General features: G+C 34.4%; 1 protein-coding gene across 1 annotated transcript in view; it reads left to right on the forward strand.

Annotated features, from left to right (window-relative positions):
* Window positions 1-13,544, forward strand: part of LOC127871981 (T-complex protein 1 subunit alpha-like) — a 62,044-nt gene that overhangs the window by 16,941 nt on the left and 31,559 nt on the right. Inside the window, exons 4-5 of the mRNA XM_052415310.1 lie at window positions 1,747-1,844; window positions 4,309-4,419. Coding sequence (XP_052271270.1) covers window positions 1,747-1,844; window positions 4,309-4,419 — 209 coding nt within the window. The remainder of the gene's footprint in view (window positions 1-1,746; window positions 1,845-4,308; window positions 4,420-13,544) is intronic.

Here is a 13,544-nt window from a genome sequence, read left to right on the forward strand (position 1 = left end):
GGCCAGAAGTTGTATCTAGATGATGTCTAGGCCAAGTTTGAACATGGGTCATGGCAGGTCAAAAACTAGGTCACGGGGTCACTTAGTGCGTTTTAAACATTGAGCATGGTGTCCGCTCTCTAATTCAAGTAGTTTTCATCCGATCTTCACCACACTTGGTTAGAAGTTGTATCTAGATGATGTGTAGGTAAAGTTGGAACATGAGCCATGCAGGGTCAAAAACCAGGTCACGGGGTCACTTAGTGCGTTTTAAACATTGAGCATCGTGTCCGCTATATTTTGTGAAGACAACATGCAAAATATTCTGTGTCAGTGCGGCATGTGGGGGTATTCGTCACGTCTGTGACAAAGCTCTAGTTTTTTTAGACCTCAACATTTTGTTCATCTCCCATTAAGCTATATTAGTTCAACTTTAGTAAATATAATACTGAAAACACTTTTATTTTTAATTTTTAAGCATTTTAAGCAAATCAACAACAACACTAATTTCCCAGTTTTCTCAATTGAAAAGGACCCAGCCACATTCCCAAAATGGGGAATAAAACACTGTGGATAAGTACCGGCACAGACCCAATTGAGAAGAATAAGCGCAAACCCCCCTGAAATTGGAAATTTTGCGTCATTAAATGTTCCTATGGGGAAATGAAGGTCTTTTGAATGTGTAGTGATGAATTGAACAAAATCATCTTGGTATTCTTTTAACATGACTTTTTTGCTTAAATCAATAAATGTTCAGTTTCAGACTGCAAGTTTCCTTTTGGGAAATTTTTCAGACGCAATTTGGAATAGCGTAATTTTTCCTCAATTAGGAAAGTGATTTTTAAGGGTACTTTATCAAGAAACAGGGCTTTTTTTCCTTCTTTGGGACCCGCAAAAAAACGGCCCTTTCCCCTCGGATTTTTTTCCCTCAGCAGGTAAATTTTTCCCCAGACTTCATTTTTTTTCCCTAATTTTTTTTTAACTTTAAATACATAAGTTAACCTGATCCAGTGTAGAAAATATAACATATTGCATAATTACATTATCTGTTGCCTTGAATTTGTTTTAAAAACGGCAAAATATGTTAAATTGATTATTTAAGACTTTCCTTATTTTCCCCAAAATCCGGCGTTTCGCGTGATTTTTTTCCCCAAAATCCAGCATTTCACGCGATTATTTTTCCCCTCAAAAAAGGCCAGGCCCTTTCCCCAAAATAAGATAAAAACCCCTGAGAAACACAATTATTGTTGGCTTAATTAACCTTGCATATCATCAACTGGGTTGTTTGAAAATCAATGGCACCAAAGTTGTTTTAAATCTGAACATTTCAAGAGAAGCAGAATATTAAATACTTTGGTTTGAAATATTGCTTGTACAAAATAGATTAAGAAACTTAATGATAACAGGAAGTCAACAACTTTAAAAATTTGATATTTTAAAATCAAAAGACAGTCAAGTATTATGTTGAAAAAGAAAATAAGTCAAATTAGCTTAACTGTCTGTAGAGCTTGACATTCTTATCTTCTGGCAAACATTTTTTGTCAGGATGAAATGAAGCAAATAATTATATTTGTTATAAGGCCCATGTTTTTTGGCCCTGTCACAACAGTTTTTGACCTCTTTAAACTGTTTTTTCGTACCCTTTTACATACATACAAAACCCAAGAAAATGCGCCCATAAGGAATTGTAAAAAATTATGACTATTTATTTAACCTGCAAACGTCTTTTTGTGGAATATATATTTGTATTGCCTGTTATTGCTATAGGTCATCATTGCTGCAGAGTTGTTGAAAAATGCAGATGAACTTGTCAAGCAGAAAATCCATCCAACGTCAATCATCAGTGGCTACAGACTGGCATGCAAGTGAGTGACTCATATCCCTACAGTGCAAACTTTGTTTTATTCAGAAAAAGTACATCTTTAATTCTTTAATGTTTGGTTTGATACGGTAGGATTTCAAAAAAATGAGTCATTTATGTATTGCAGTTTGTGTTGATTGAAAAATATTACCTAGCTTCATTTTTCTTGTTTGATTACTGTATAGTAGTCGATTAAAGTGAAATTATGTTTCATTAAAAAGGATTATGAAACATGTTTGCAAATTTATTCAACTGCCCGGCCAGCTATGTTGGCAGAGCTTTAGACTACAAATCTAAAAATTGTTGGTTCCATTCCTTTCCCAGCCACATACGTTTTGTTGGTATTTGTGATTACAGGGGTCAACAATTTTTTTTCCAGCAACTTGCCCTGCAGGGCTAGTAGCTAAGAATTTTCCAATGCCCTGCTGAAATATGTATCATATAGAACTGTTAACTCATGAGCTTCAGTAAAGTTAAAAAACTGTTTTAACACACTTTTAAATTGTTTTTCATTTAGTCCTCATGGTCACAATCATTATGATAACACTTTAGGAGCATTGGAGTCAAAAAGGCCTTTTGCTAAACTCAAACAAGCGTCTGTGTGTACAAAAGGCAGTTTTCTCTTTGTCATTTTGTCCATTAAAACTTCCCATAGCCACTCTTTAAATCTAAAGATGTGAAGAATTTAGACGAATTTTTAGCAGTATTTAAAGACCGTATACCATACTGTATAGGATACATTCACGGAATATACCAGTATCAGCAAAAATGGGAACAGGACTAATTTAAGCGCAGTGTGCAATAATCAACATCAGATTAATTTTTAATCACCAATTTTTGTTTGATAAAGATGTGTTTAAACTTGAAATTTTAATCTTTTCGGCCAGAATGCCACTCGCCCTGCAGGACGAGTGCTCAGGGCTTCCCCTGGCCCAAAAATTTCTGTAGCCAACATTTTAGCCAACTGGATTTTTTTGTAGCCAAATTTTAGAAACTGTAGCCAAAGTATTAGCAAAGCATTCGGAACCGCCAGGTTGTATAGGCTACAGTAGTGTTAAAGAAGAAACTAAACAAAGAAGCTTTAATATGTTTATTACTATAATCATCATGTGTTCATAACAAAAAAACACAGTTGTGCAGCAAAGTACACATTAGTCATAGCCGACACACAGCCGCTTCACTTTTGGATATTGCTGCAGCCAGCGCATTTGTCATAGATGTTTTCAGACTATAGACGCTTGTGAGGACTCTTTGTGATCTGAAATAAACAAAATCAAATATGCTTAATTTCAAAACAAAAAGCTCATTTTGAAAAGTGTCAATATATATTTATTATGAACATAAATTTTTATTGTTATTTTTAATATATTATTAATAATATAAACAATATTCATGTATATAGATTTTAATATTAATGATTGTCATTCTTTTTTATTACCTTTTGATTTTTCGTGTTTTGAAATGTTGTCTTTTTTCAACATACTACACCCAGGTGTGAATGAATTTGATTTTTGAAACTGTATGAATATTTTGCAAAACATCGTTTTCGATTTTGAGTTATAATCTAACCACATGAATTCCGAAAGCCAAATATCTTTGAACGATCTATTGTCAGATTTGATTTTTTTTTAGACCGATTCAATACATTTGTCAGCGTCTAAAGGACGCTTATTGCCTAAGGTTGCCATAATGGAAAACGCAATTCTGACAATGTTTAGGCTTATATTCCCATAAACCTGTCGTCATTCACAATTGCAACACATTAAGACTATGATCTTTAACAAACATTGCAAACAATTAACAAACTACTCGAAATCAAAATCAATGATCAATTTCTTTACTTGCGTTCATTGTGTGACTTAGTTGATAATTCGCTAACTGCTATTACTCAAATTGATTGGAATCGGTAGCAGTCTTTAATCAGTGTTTATTGTTTATCTTAGCCGATAAGATGTACGATAACACCTTTTGTTTTCACACCAGCAAGCGTTCTATACATAAATGGTGACGTCACTGCCAGTACACAATGCACCAGCAAGTTTGCTTTGTTTCGATGACCGGTTCTGACCGGTGTTGCAGCAGACTGCGTATCAAATTTTCTGGTTAATAACACGATGATGTATTGACGCACAGTTGACGGTTAAAGAGTTTACTATCTGGGATGGTACTTGACAGGCAAAAAACGTTTCGCAGAGCATTTTCGCCAACCGATAATTTTATTCGCCGAATTTTAAAAACGTTTCGCCGAGCATTTTCGCCAACCGAGAATTTTATTCGCCGAATTTGCGAAACTTTCGCCAACGGCGAATTTGGCGAACGACAGCGGAAGCCCTGGTGCTGCGGGAATATTCACTCGTCCGGAGCCGATTTCTACTCGTAATTACGAGCGGGCGAGTGGATTTGTTGATTCCTGCATTACATCCTTTTTACGGCCATTCTCAGTATTCTCCACAAAAATTTGTTGGCAGGGAGGCGTGTCGCTACATCCAGGAGCACCTGGTGTGTAACGTGGATGATCTTGGCAAGGAGTGCATCATCAACGCTGCCAAGACCAGCATGTCCAGTAAGATCATTGGACCGTATCCTTTTGTCAAGTCACTGGCGTTAGTGTTCTAGGTTTCTATTTCCCCCGTGCCCGGGATTTAAATTAGCGCAAGCATTGCGCTGGTAATAAATTTGAATCGGGCCTAATCAGATTCTGGATTTTTTATAGGCAGACGTGTACAATTTAACTTCAAATATTACATTATTATTATCAAAATATTGACATTGTTTAGATTATAATCACACAATTCTGACACAAAGGTTTCTTAATACTGTTTTAACTGCTAGAGTTTGTTGCTCATGACCCCATTCAACTTGCTTCTTGCACTACTTGTGCTTGATGTATATACACTGGGGAACAATAAAACTGTCTTTGTTCTAATTGCTGGTCCTTCTACTAGCTATTAGAGTTGATTAAAACAGACATGTTACAGTCAAAAATTGGAACAAATTACGTGTGCACATTGTATGAGACTGCTGTACTTTTATAACTGCTCTAATAAGACAAGTTGGGCAAAAGTGTAATGAAATTCGTCCTCGGGCACAATTTTAGTGCAAGTATCATATTATGTTGGCTTGTTTGTGTCCCTTTAAATCACCACTTCCAACAAAATGTTCAAGGTGTTGGGGAGTATAAATCCAAGGGATTTTTAGTATGATGCTGTTATTTGTCGTGCCTTTACACGTTTGTAAAGGTCAAAACTAAATATTACGTTAATATTTTTAGTTTTACTTACTATTGTAACGCATATTTATTTGCTCAAATAAATATTTTTTCTTCCTGCATTTTAAAAGACTACTTCTAGCCTATTACTTCTGTAAGCACTCAGATACAAACTTTTTAGATGGGTTCATAGTCCCTTAGAAAATCAAATTAAATTTAAGACCGTTCTTTCTAGATTTAAGTTTGAAAGGTTTACATTTCAAGCCCTAAGACACTGATGAGCAGGAAACAGCATAAAACCTGAACAGACTGCGAGTTACTCGAAGACTTTTCTGGTTTTATGCTGGTTGCATATAGCATTTTCACTTTGCTAATGAGAAGGAAAGGGTTGATCATGCAATATGGATGTGATTGTACAGATCGGTTGTTTGAGATACCCCATCTATACCGTATTAACTGCTAGAGTTTGTTGCTCATGACCCCATTCAACTTGCTTCTTGCACTTATTGTGCTTGATGTATATACACTGGGGAACAATAAAACTGTCTTTGTTCTAATTGCTGGTCCTTCTACTAGCTATTAGAGTTGATTAAAACAGACATGTTACAGTCAAAAATTGGAACAAATTACGTGTGCACATTGTATGAGACTGCTGTACTTTTATAACTGCTCTAATAAGACAAGTTGGGCAAAAGTGTAATGAAATTCGTCCTCGGGCACAATTTTAGTGCAAGTATCATATTATGTTGGCTTGTTTGTGTCCCTTTAAATCACCACTTCCAACAAAATGTTCAAGGTGTTGGGGAGTATAAATCCAAGGGATTTTTAGTATGATGCTGTTATTTGTCGTGCCTTTACACGTTTGTAAAGGTCAAAACTAAATATTACGTTAATATTTTTAGTTTTACTTACTATTGTAACGCATATTTATTTGCTCAAATAAATATTTTTTCTTCCTGCATTTTAAAAGACTACTTCTAGCCTATTACTTCTGTCAGCACTCAGATACAAACTTTTTAGATGGGTTCATAGTCCCTTAGAAAATCAAATTAAATTTAAGACCGTTCTTTCTAGATTTAAGTTTGAAAGGTTTACATATCAAGCCCTAAGACACTGATGAGCAGGAAACAGCATAAAACCTGAACAGACTGCGAGTTACTCGAAGACTTTTCTGGTTTTATGCTGGTTGCATATAGCATTTTCACTTTGCTAATGAGAAGGAAAGGGTTGATCATGCAATATGGATGTGATTGTACAGATTGGTTGTTTGAGATACCCCATCTATACCGTATTAACTGCTAGAGTTTGTTGCTCATGACCCCATTCAACTTGCTTCTTGCACTTATTGTGCTTGATGTATATACACTGGGGAACAATAAAACTGTTTTTGTTCTCATCGCTGGTACATCTACTAGCTTTTAGAGTTGATGAAAACAGACATGTCACGGTCAAAAATAGGAACATATTATGTGTGCACATTGTATTAGACTGCTGTACTTTTATAACTGCTCAAATTAGACAAGTTGGGCAAAATTGTAATGAAATTTGCCCTGTGGCACAATTTTAGTTAAAGTATCATATTATGTTGGCTTGTTTGTGTCCCTTTAAATCACCACTTCCAACAAAATGTTCAAGGTGTTGGGGTGTATAAATCCAAGGGAACAGTATGATGCAGTTTTTTGTCGTGCCTTTACACATGTCTGTCAAAGGTCAAAACTAAATTGAACATTAATATTTTGAGTTTTACTGACTATTGTAATGCATATTTATTTGCTCAAATAAATGTATACTTTTGTCACTGTGCGTGTTTGCAAGATTGCAGTCTGTCCACTTTCAGATAATACTATTCTATATTATTATTTCCTCCTGCATTTTAAAAGACTGCTTCTAGCCTATGACTTCTGTAACCACTCAGATAAAAACTTAGATGGGTTTATAGTCCATTAGAAAATTAAATTTAAGACCGTTCTTACTAGATCTTAGTTTGAAAGGTTTTCATTTCAAGCCCTAAGACACTGATGAGCAGGAAACAGCATAAAACCTGAACAGACTGCGAGTAACTCGTAGACTGTTTTGGTTTTATGCTGGTTGCATAGAGCATTTTTACTGTGCTAATGAGAAAGAAAGGGTTTATCATGCAATATGGATGTGATTGTACAGATCGGTTGTTTGAGTTACCCCATCTATCACCACTTGTACACCGTCTTGTGTATGAAGTATAAACGATGGGGAACAGTAAATTTCATTCTCGAATGTTCAGTTTGCATATGTATGCAAATTAATTCATGGGTGAAAACACAAATTTGTCAATTAAGCATTCTTTGTGGAGTTGTTGATGCTTGGGCTAACTTAATTGGAAATTCATAAGCTTTACTAGTTTTTGTACAATGTATTTTTTTTTTAATAATGGTATATTGTTGCATTGCATCTATAGAAGTGTTACTGAAAATGTTGTATATGAATTTATGCCAGCTGATAAATGAGTTTTCCATGGTAGTAAATACTGACATAAAATATAATTGCAAAGCATGCATTTTTATCCCCGCCGAAAATTTTTTGGAGGGGATATAGTAATTGGTCCTGTCCGTCTGTCCGTCCGTCTGAAACTTTGTCCGGAGCAAAACTCCAAATCTATTCAATGGATTTACTTTAAACTTAGAATATAAACAGATGGCAACTAGGAGAAGTGCAGTGACCAAGAACCATAACTCTATCTACCTTAGTTTTTGAATTATCTCCCCTTTTATATGATTTTAAAGTACATTTTTGTCCGGAGCATAACTCTAAATCTACTGAAGGGATTTACTTGAAACTTGAAATATTAACAGATGGCAACTAGGAGAAGTGCAGTGACCAAGAACCACAACTCTTTCTACCTTAGTTTTTGAATTATCTCCCCTTTTATATGATTTTAATGTAAATTTTTGTCCGGAGCATAACTCTAAATCTACTGAAGGGATTTACTTGAAACTTAAAATATAAACATATGGCAACTAGGAGAAGTGCAGTGACCAAGAACCATAACTCTATCTACCTTAGTTTTTGAATTATCTCCCCTTTTATATAATTTTTAAGTAAATTTTTGTCCGGAGCATTACTCTAAATCTACTGAAGGGATTTACTTGAAACTTCAAACTTAAACAGATGGCAACTAGGAGAAGTGCAGTGACTAAGAACCATAACTCTACCTACCTTAGTGTTTGAATTATATCCCTTTATTTAATTTCAAAGTAAATTTTTGTCCGGAGCATAATGAATTATCTCCCTTTATTTGTTTTTACAAATATTATTCTACTCTCTAAAACAAATGTTGTCATACAAGCAAACACATTTCGGCTGGGATTTGGCACTACTGTGACAAGCTCTTGTTGTACATGTTTGAATAATATGCAGTTCACGGATTCTTTTCATATGGTATTTTCTAGACAACCCATTTCATTTTTTTGCTTCATTAAGTGTTAACTGTTTGAAGTATTAAAGTTCATGTAAGTTCAGGTAAGGAGTGATGATTGGCTTTACTTGTTTTGCTACAAAGTACCTGTAAAAAATAAAAGCCAATCATAAAAATATGTGTCACTAGAAATAATTGCTTTTTTTGGTAAACTGGTTGTTTCTTATTATGCCCCCCTTCGAAGAAGAGGGGGTATATTGCTTCGCTCATGTCGGTAGGTCGGTCGGTAGGTCGGTCGGTCCGTCCACCAGGTGGTTGTCAGATGATAACTCAAGAACGCTTGGGCCTAGGATCATGAAACTTCATAGGTACATTGATCATGACTTGCAAATGACCCCTATTGATTTTGAGGTCACTAGGTCAAAGGTCAAGGTCACGGTGATTCGAAATAGTAAAATGGTTTCCGGATGATAACTCAAGAACGCATACGCCTAGGATCATGAAACTTCATGGGTAGATTGATCATGACTCGCAGATGACCCCTATTGATTTTCAGGTCACTAGGTCAAAGGTCAAGGTCATGTTGACCCGAAATAGTAAAATGGTTTCCGGATGATAACTCAAGAACGCATACGCCTAGGATCATGAAACTTAATGGGTAGATTGATCATGACTCGCAGATGACCTCTATTGATTTTGAGGTCACTAGGTCAAAGGTCAAGGTCATGGTGACCCGAAATAGTAAAATGATTTTCGGATGATAATTTAAGAACGCATATGCCTAGGATCATGAAACTTTATAGGTAGATTGATCATTACTCGCAGATGACCCCTATCGATTTTCAGGTCACTAGGTCAAAGGTCAAGGTCACGGTGACCCGAAATAGTTAAATGATATCGGATGATGACTCAAGAACGCATATGCCTAGGATCATGAAACTTCATAGGTAGATTGATCATGACTCGCAGATGACCCCTATTGATTTTGAGGTCACAAGGTCAAAGGTCAAGGTCACGGTGACCCGAAATAGTAAAATGATTTTCGGATGATAACTCAAGAGCGCTTTTGCCTAGGATCATGAAACTTCATAGGTACATTGATCGTGACTTGCAGATAACCCCCATTGATTTTCAGGTCACTAGGTCAAAGGTCAAGGTCACAGTGACAAAAGTCGTATTCTCACAATGGCTGCCAGTACAACGGACTGCCCATATGAGGGGCATGCATGTTTTACAAACAGCCCTTGTTTTAAGAGACTTTTGCTAAGATTAGCTGGGATTATTGATTGTTCAAGTGAATTGATTGTTTAATAATTGTAATAAGTCAGTTTAGTTATTTGAGTTTTCTGTGGCTTAGTGGATATGGTGTATGCCTAGTTCTTTATATCTCTCCCAAAGACGCCAAATACTGGTTATTAGTCCCAGGAGTGTTTCAATAAGCCATGGGCTTTCAATGCGATCGAGCTTAAGTAATTAGGTTTAAACTAATTGTTTAGTCAAATGTCTATGTGGCGTGCAGTCTTTGTGAGAGCATCCTCACCTTCCAACCCCATTCAACTTGCTTTCTGTGATGAACTTTATGCACTGGAGGTATATACACTGGGGCAGAGTAATCTTTATCTGTAGTCTCATTTTGTGTTTTACTAACACAAGAGACAATCAATATGACATTATATGCCATCTTGTTCTTCACTGTCGGCTAAAACACGGTATTGGTGCTCATAAGGGAATTTTCATGTTATATGCATGAAAAGGAAAAAGTAAACACGATAAGAACCAATATTAAAGATTGGTAAGCCTGGCATATACCTCTCTTACTTTCCTGAAAATTTCAAGAGATTTGTGTAACCCATTCTTGAGATATGCATGGAAACAAGCTCTAAAAATGGCCATTTTTGAGCGTTATGCAGTCTCACTCGAAAAAAGCTTGAATATAAAATAGAGAATTCTCGAAATATCATACTGAAATTGTGCATTTATTGGTCTGGTTTTATTTAGAATTCTATCCTGCAAATGTTGCTTCTTGAATTAAAGAAATCGGTAAAATATTATGGATTTTATTAGCAAAATACCGTCAGTAGAAGTTTTGTTTCAACACTGAAATTTAAACACTAATCTGTTGTTATATGCCAACATTGTGAACAAAATGACATTAATTATAACTTTTATTGACATCTAGAACTCGACTGTATATTATAATAAGTAGTTAAACCATTTAAATCGCATTTCTAGCAAAGATATTCGAATGAGAGCTTGTTATTTGTCAAACTTTCCAGTTCTAAATTTTGTAGTGTCTGTAACCTTTACAAGTTTATATGGCAATACTTTTGTTGTTTCATTATGGAAAGGTATAAATCCTACATTGGCTCATGTGTATCCATGTGATGTCCAAGTTGGCCAAAATTGGTGGTGCTGTATTGTACCATTAAAAAACAGCAACTCAATAAAAAAGTTACAGACACTACAAAAATGTGTAAAAAATGAAGGAAAAAAATCCCTGTTCTATTTCTCATAAATATTTTGTTTTACTCATGAGAAACTTCCATCTTTTATGTTGGAATGTTACATCATACATTGTGCAATAGATTAATGTGCAAAAAAAGGTAAAGCAAGCCCTTTTGGGATGAAATATTGTAAGCATTCTTGTGGAATTATTTTATGAACAATTTATTTAGGAACAATATAACCTGATTTTCTTTTTCTAAAATGATTTATCTAAATATGTCTGTGTTCTTTACGATGATACAACCCTTTAATATGGAGAGAAGACAAGAGCAAACCTCTTGTAATGACTCAGGTATGTATCTACCATTTTGATTATGCTACGCTAAAATTCGTAGTGTCTGTAACCACTAACTTCCTTCTGTAAGCCTTAAACCTTTTTTGTTATATGTGAGTAAAATGAAACAAAATTGTATTTTGTATTACATTGCTGATGTCTAAGGTGCATTATTTAGACATTTTCTGTCTGAAATTTGAAATATTTATCATAATAATGTAATTAAATTGTCTTCATAGTGTAGCTTTCTATAAACTGGCATTTTTTCAATTAACTCCTAGAATATGCAATTGGAAACATAGTTTTTTGCATTAAATATCATGAGAACAGTAAATCCAAACAAAACCATTTGAGTATTTACTGAGATCAGACACAATATCAAACAGTTTGTTTTGATGGTCATATGGTTACAGTCTCTACAATGCCTACACATTTAACTTATTTTTGTTCATGCTATCAAAGAGCATATGAAATCATTTTTAAAGCTAAAGTGATGAGTTTTAACCATGTCTGAAGTAACTTCTGTTTTTTACTTTGATCCAAATGGCTGCATTTAATCATTTCCTTTGCTTATGAATGGATCAATGAAGACATGCGCACTGTAGGCTTTACACTACATGTATATAAATTTACATTCTTATACTTTAATTAGTAGCAGAAACTTTGAAGAAAGGAAAATGAATTTTGTTTCCGTTCTTGTTTCAGGAAGCAAAGATAAATCAAGCAAAAAAGAAAAGATATAGAGGATATTTGTTGGATTCGGTGGATTATCGATTTTAATTCACGAGTGATCATATAAAATAATATTTTCGAAAATATTTTTTTTCTATGATCATGAGTGAATTAAAATCGATATTCCACCGAATCCAACAAATTTTCTTTTTATTTTATGCTTTTTTTACAGTTTATATACATTTTTAAAGAGTTTAACTAAAGAATTTCGCTGTGATAATGACGTCATTTCGTAAAACAATGACGTCATTTCACAGGAAACAGTGAAAATTATCGATAATTTTCACTGATAATTTTCACTGTTTGAAACAGTGAAATGATCAGTTTTAATTCACTGATATTTCTCTATAAACCACCGGAAAGCATAAAATAAAAAATAAGACTAGGTTTGGCTGCATGAAGGTTAAGCATTGGGAGAACAAACGAAAATATGAGAAGCTAAAATACAACTATGATGCCTTCATAGCTGCTAGGCTAGAGCAAAAGAATGGAATCAAAGGACATTTTAGTGTTTGCTTTGGAACAGAAATCAGATTGAAATACATTCATTTTGAAAGTTAAGCAAATTTGGCCTGGAAAAGATGACTGTTTACAGGAATCAATAGATGTCATCTTGTTTATAGCGCACAAGATCCAGAGATATTATTGAAAGTGGACTTCGCAAATTCAAATTCAGTGCAAACATTACTTAAAGCTTAAACTTCTCTGTGATTATCTTGATAGCTAGAGTAACAAAGGGTAATAAATACATCACTGATTTGCTGCTTGCAAAATTACATTTTTTTTTACACTGAAATGTTTGGAAAGTTTTCCGCACATTATTTGGTAATGCTTATTGCTGCATAATGAAATTCTAGATTATATTAATTTGAAACTCTATACAGGTGTGCCAATTCATATGAGATGCCAAACTCATAATGTCAGATAAGTCTTCTTTGACTTGTATGTGCCCAGCACTGAGAATTGTCAAGCTACACGTCTCCTGGACAGCTATTGTTACCCCATGTGTAGTGTCTGTAACCAACTCAGATCATGTACACAAAAAATGTGTTTTAACTAAAATTCTAACAGATCAAAAATCATTTGATATAATGTTCAAGTCACTGCTTTTATGTAAACTTGCTTTTATAGTGCATTTTTTAATGCTTTATGCCATTCTGCAACTGTTTTTGGAATCATATATTTTGGTAGTGTCTGTAACCAAACTTATGAGCATGCAATTCTACCTTTTATGAAAACTTATGCTTTTTCAAACCAATTGTTTCGATTTATTTTGTTTGAATATACTTTATGGTTTCAGACAAATGCCTAATTAGCTATCTTGTGGGTCTATAATAAAAGTTATAGAAAAGTTTCTTGCTTGGTTCTCTTTTGGTCTGATACCTGATGAATTAATGCTTTGATTTTTTTGTTAAGATAGTAATCACTTTTGGTTTTTTGCTTTATTTCAACAGTTTATAACCTGTAGTTGATGTTAAAGTGAAAATATCTGAAGTTTTGAAGTTCTGCTATGTTTTTCTTGCATGTTATATGACTAGTGTAGTGTCTGTAACTTGTATTATACCATAGGATGAAAATGCTAGATAAAAAAATA

This window comes from Dreissena polymorpha, chromosome 3, assembly GCF_020536995.1.
Source record: "Dreissena polymorpha isolate Duluth1 chromosome 3, UMN_Dpol_1.0, whole genome shotgun sequence".
NCBI classification, from domain to species: domain Eukaryota; kingdom Metazoa; phylum Mollusca; class Bivalvia; order Myida; family Dreissenidae; genus Dreissena; species Dreissena polymorpha.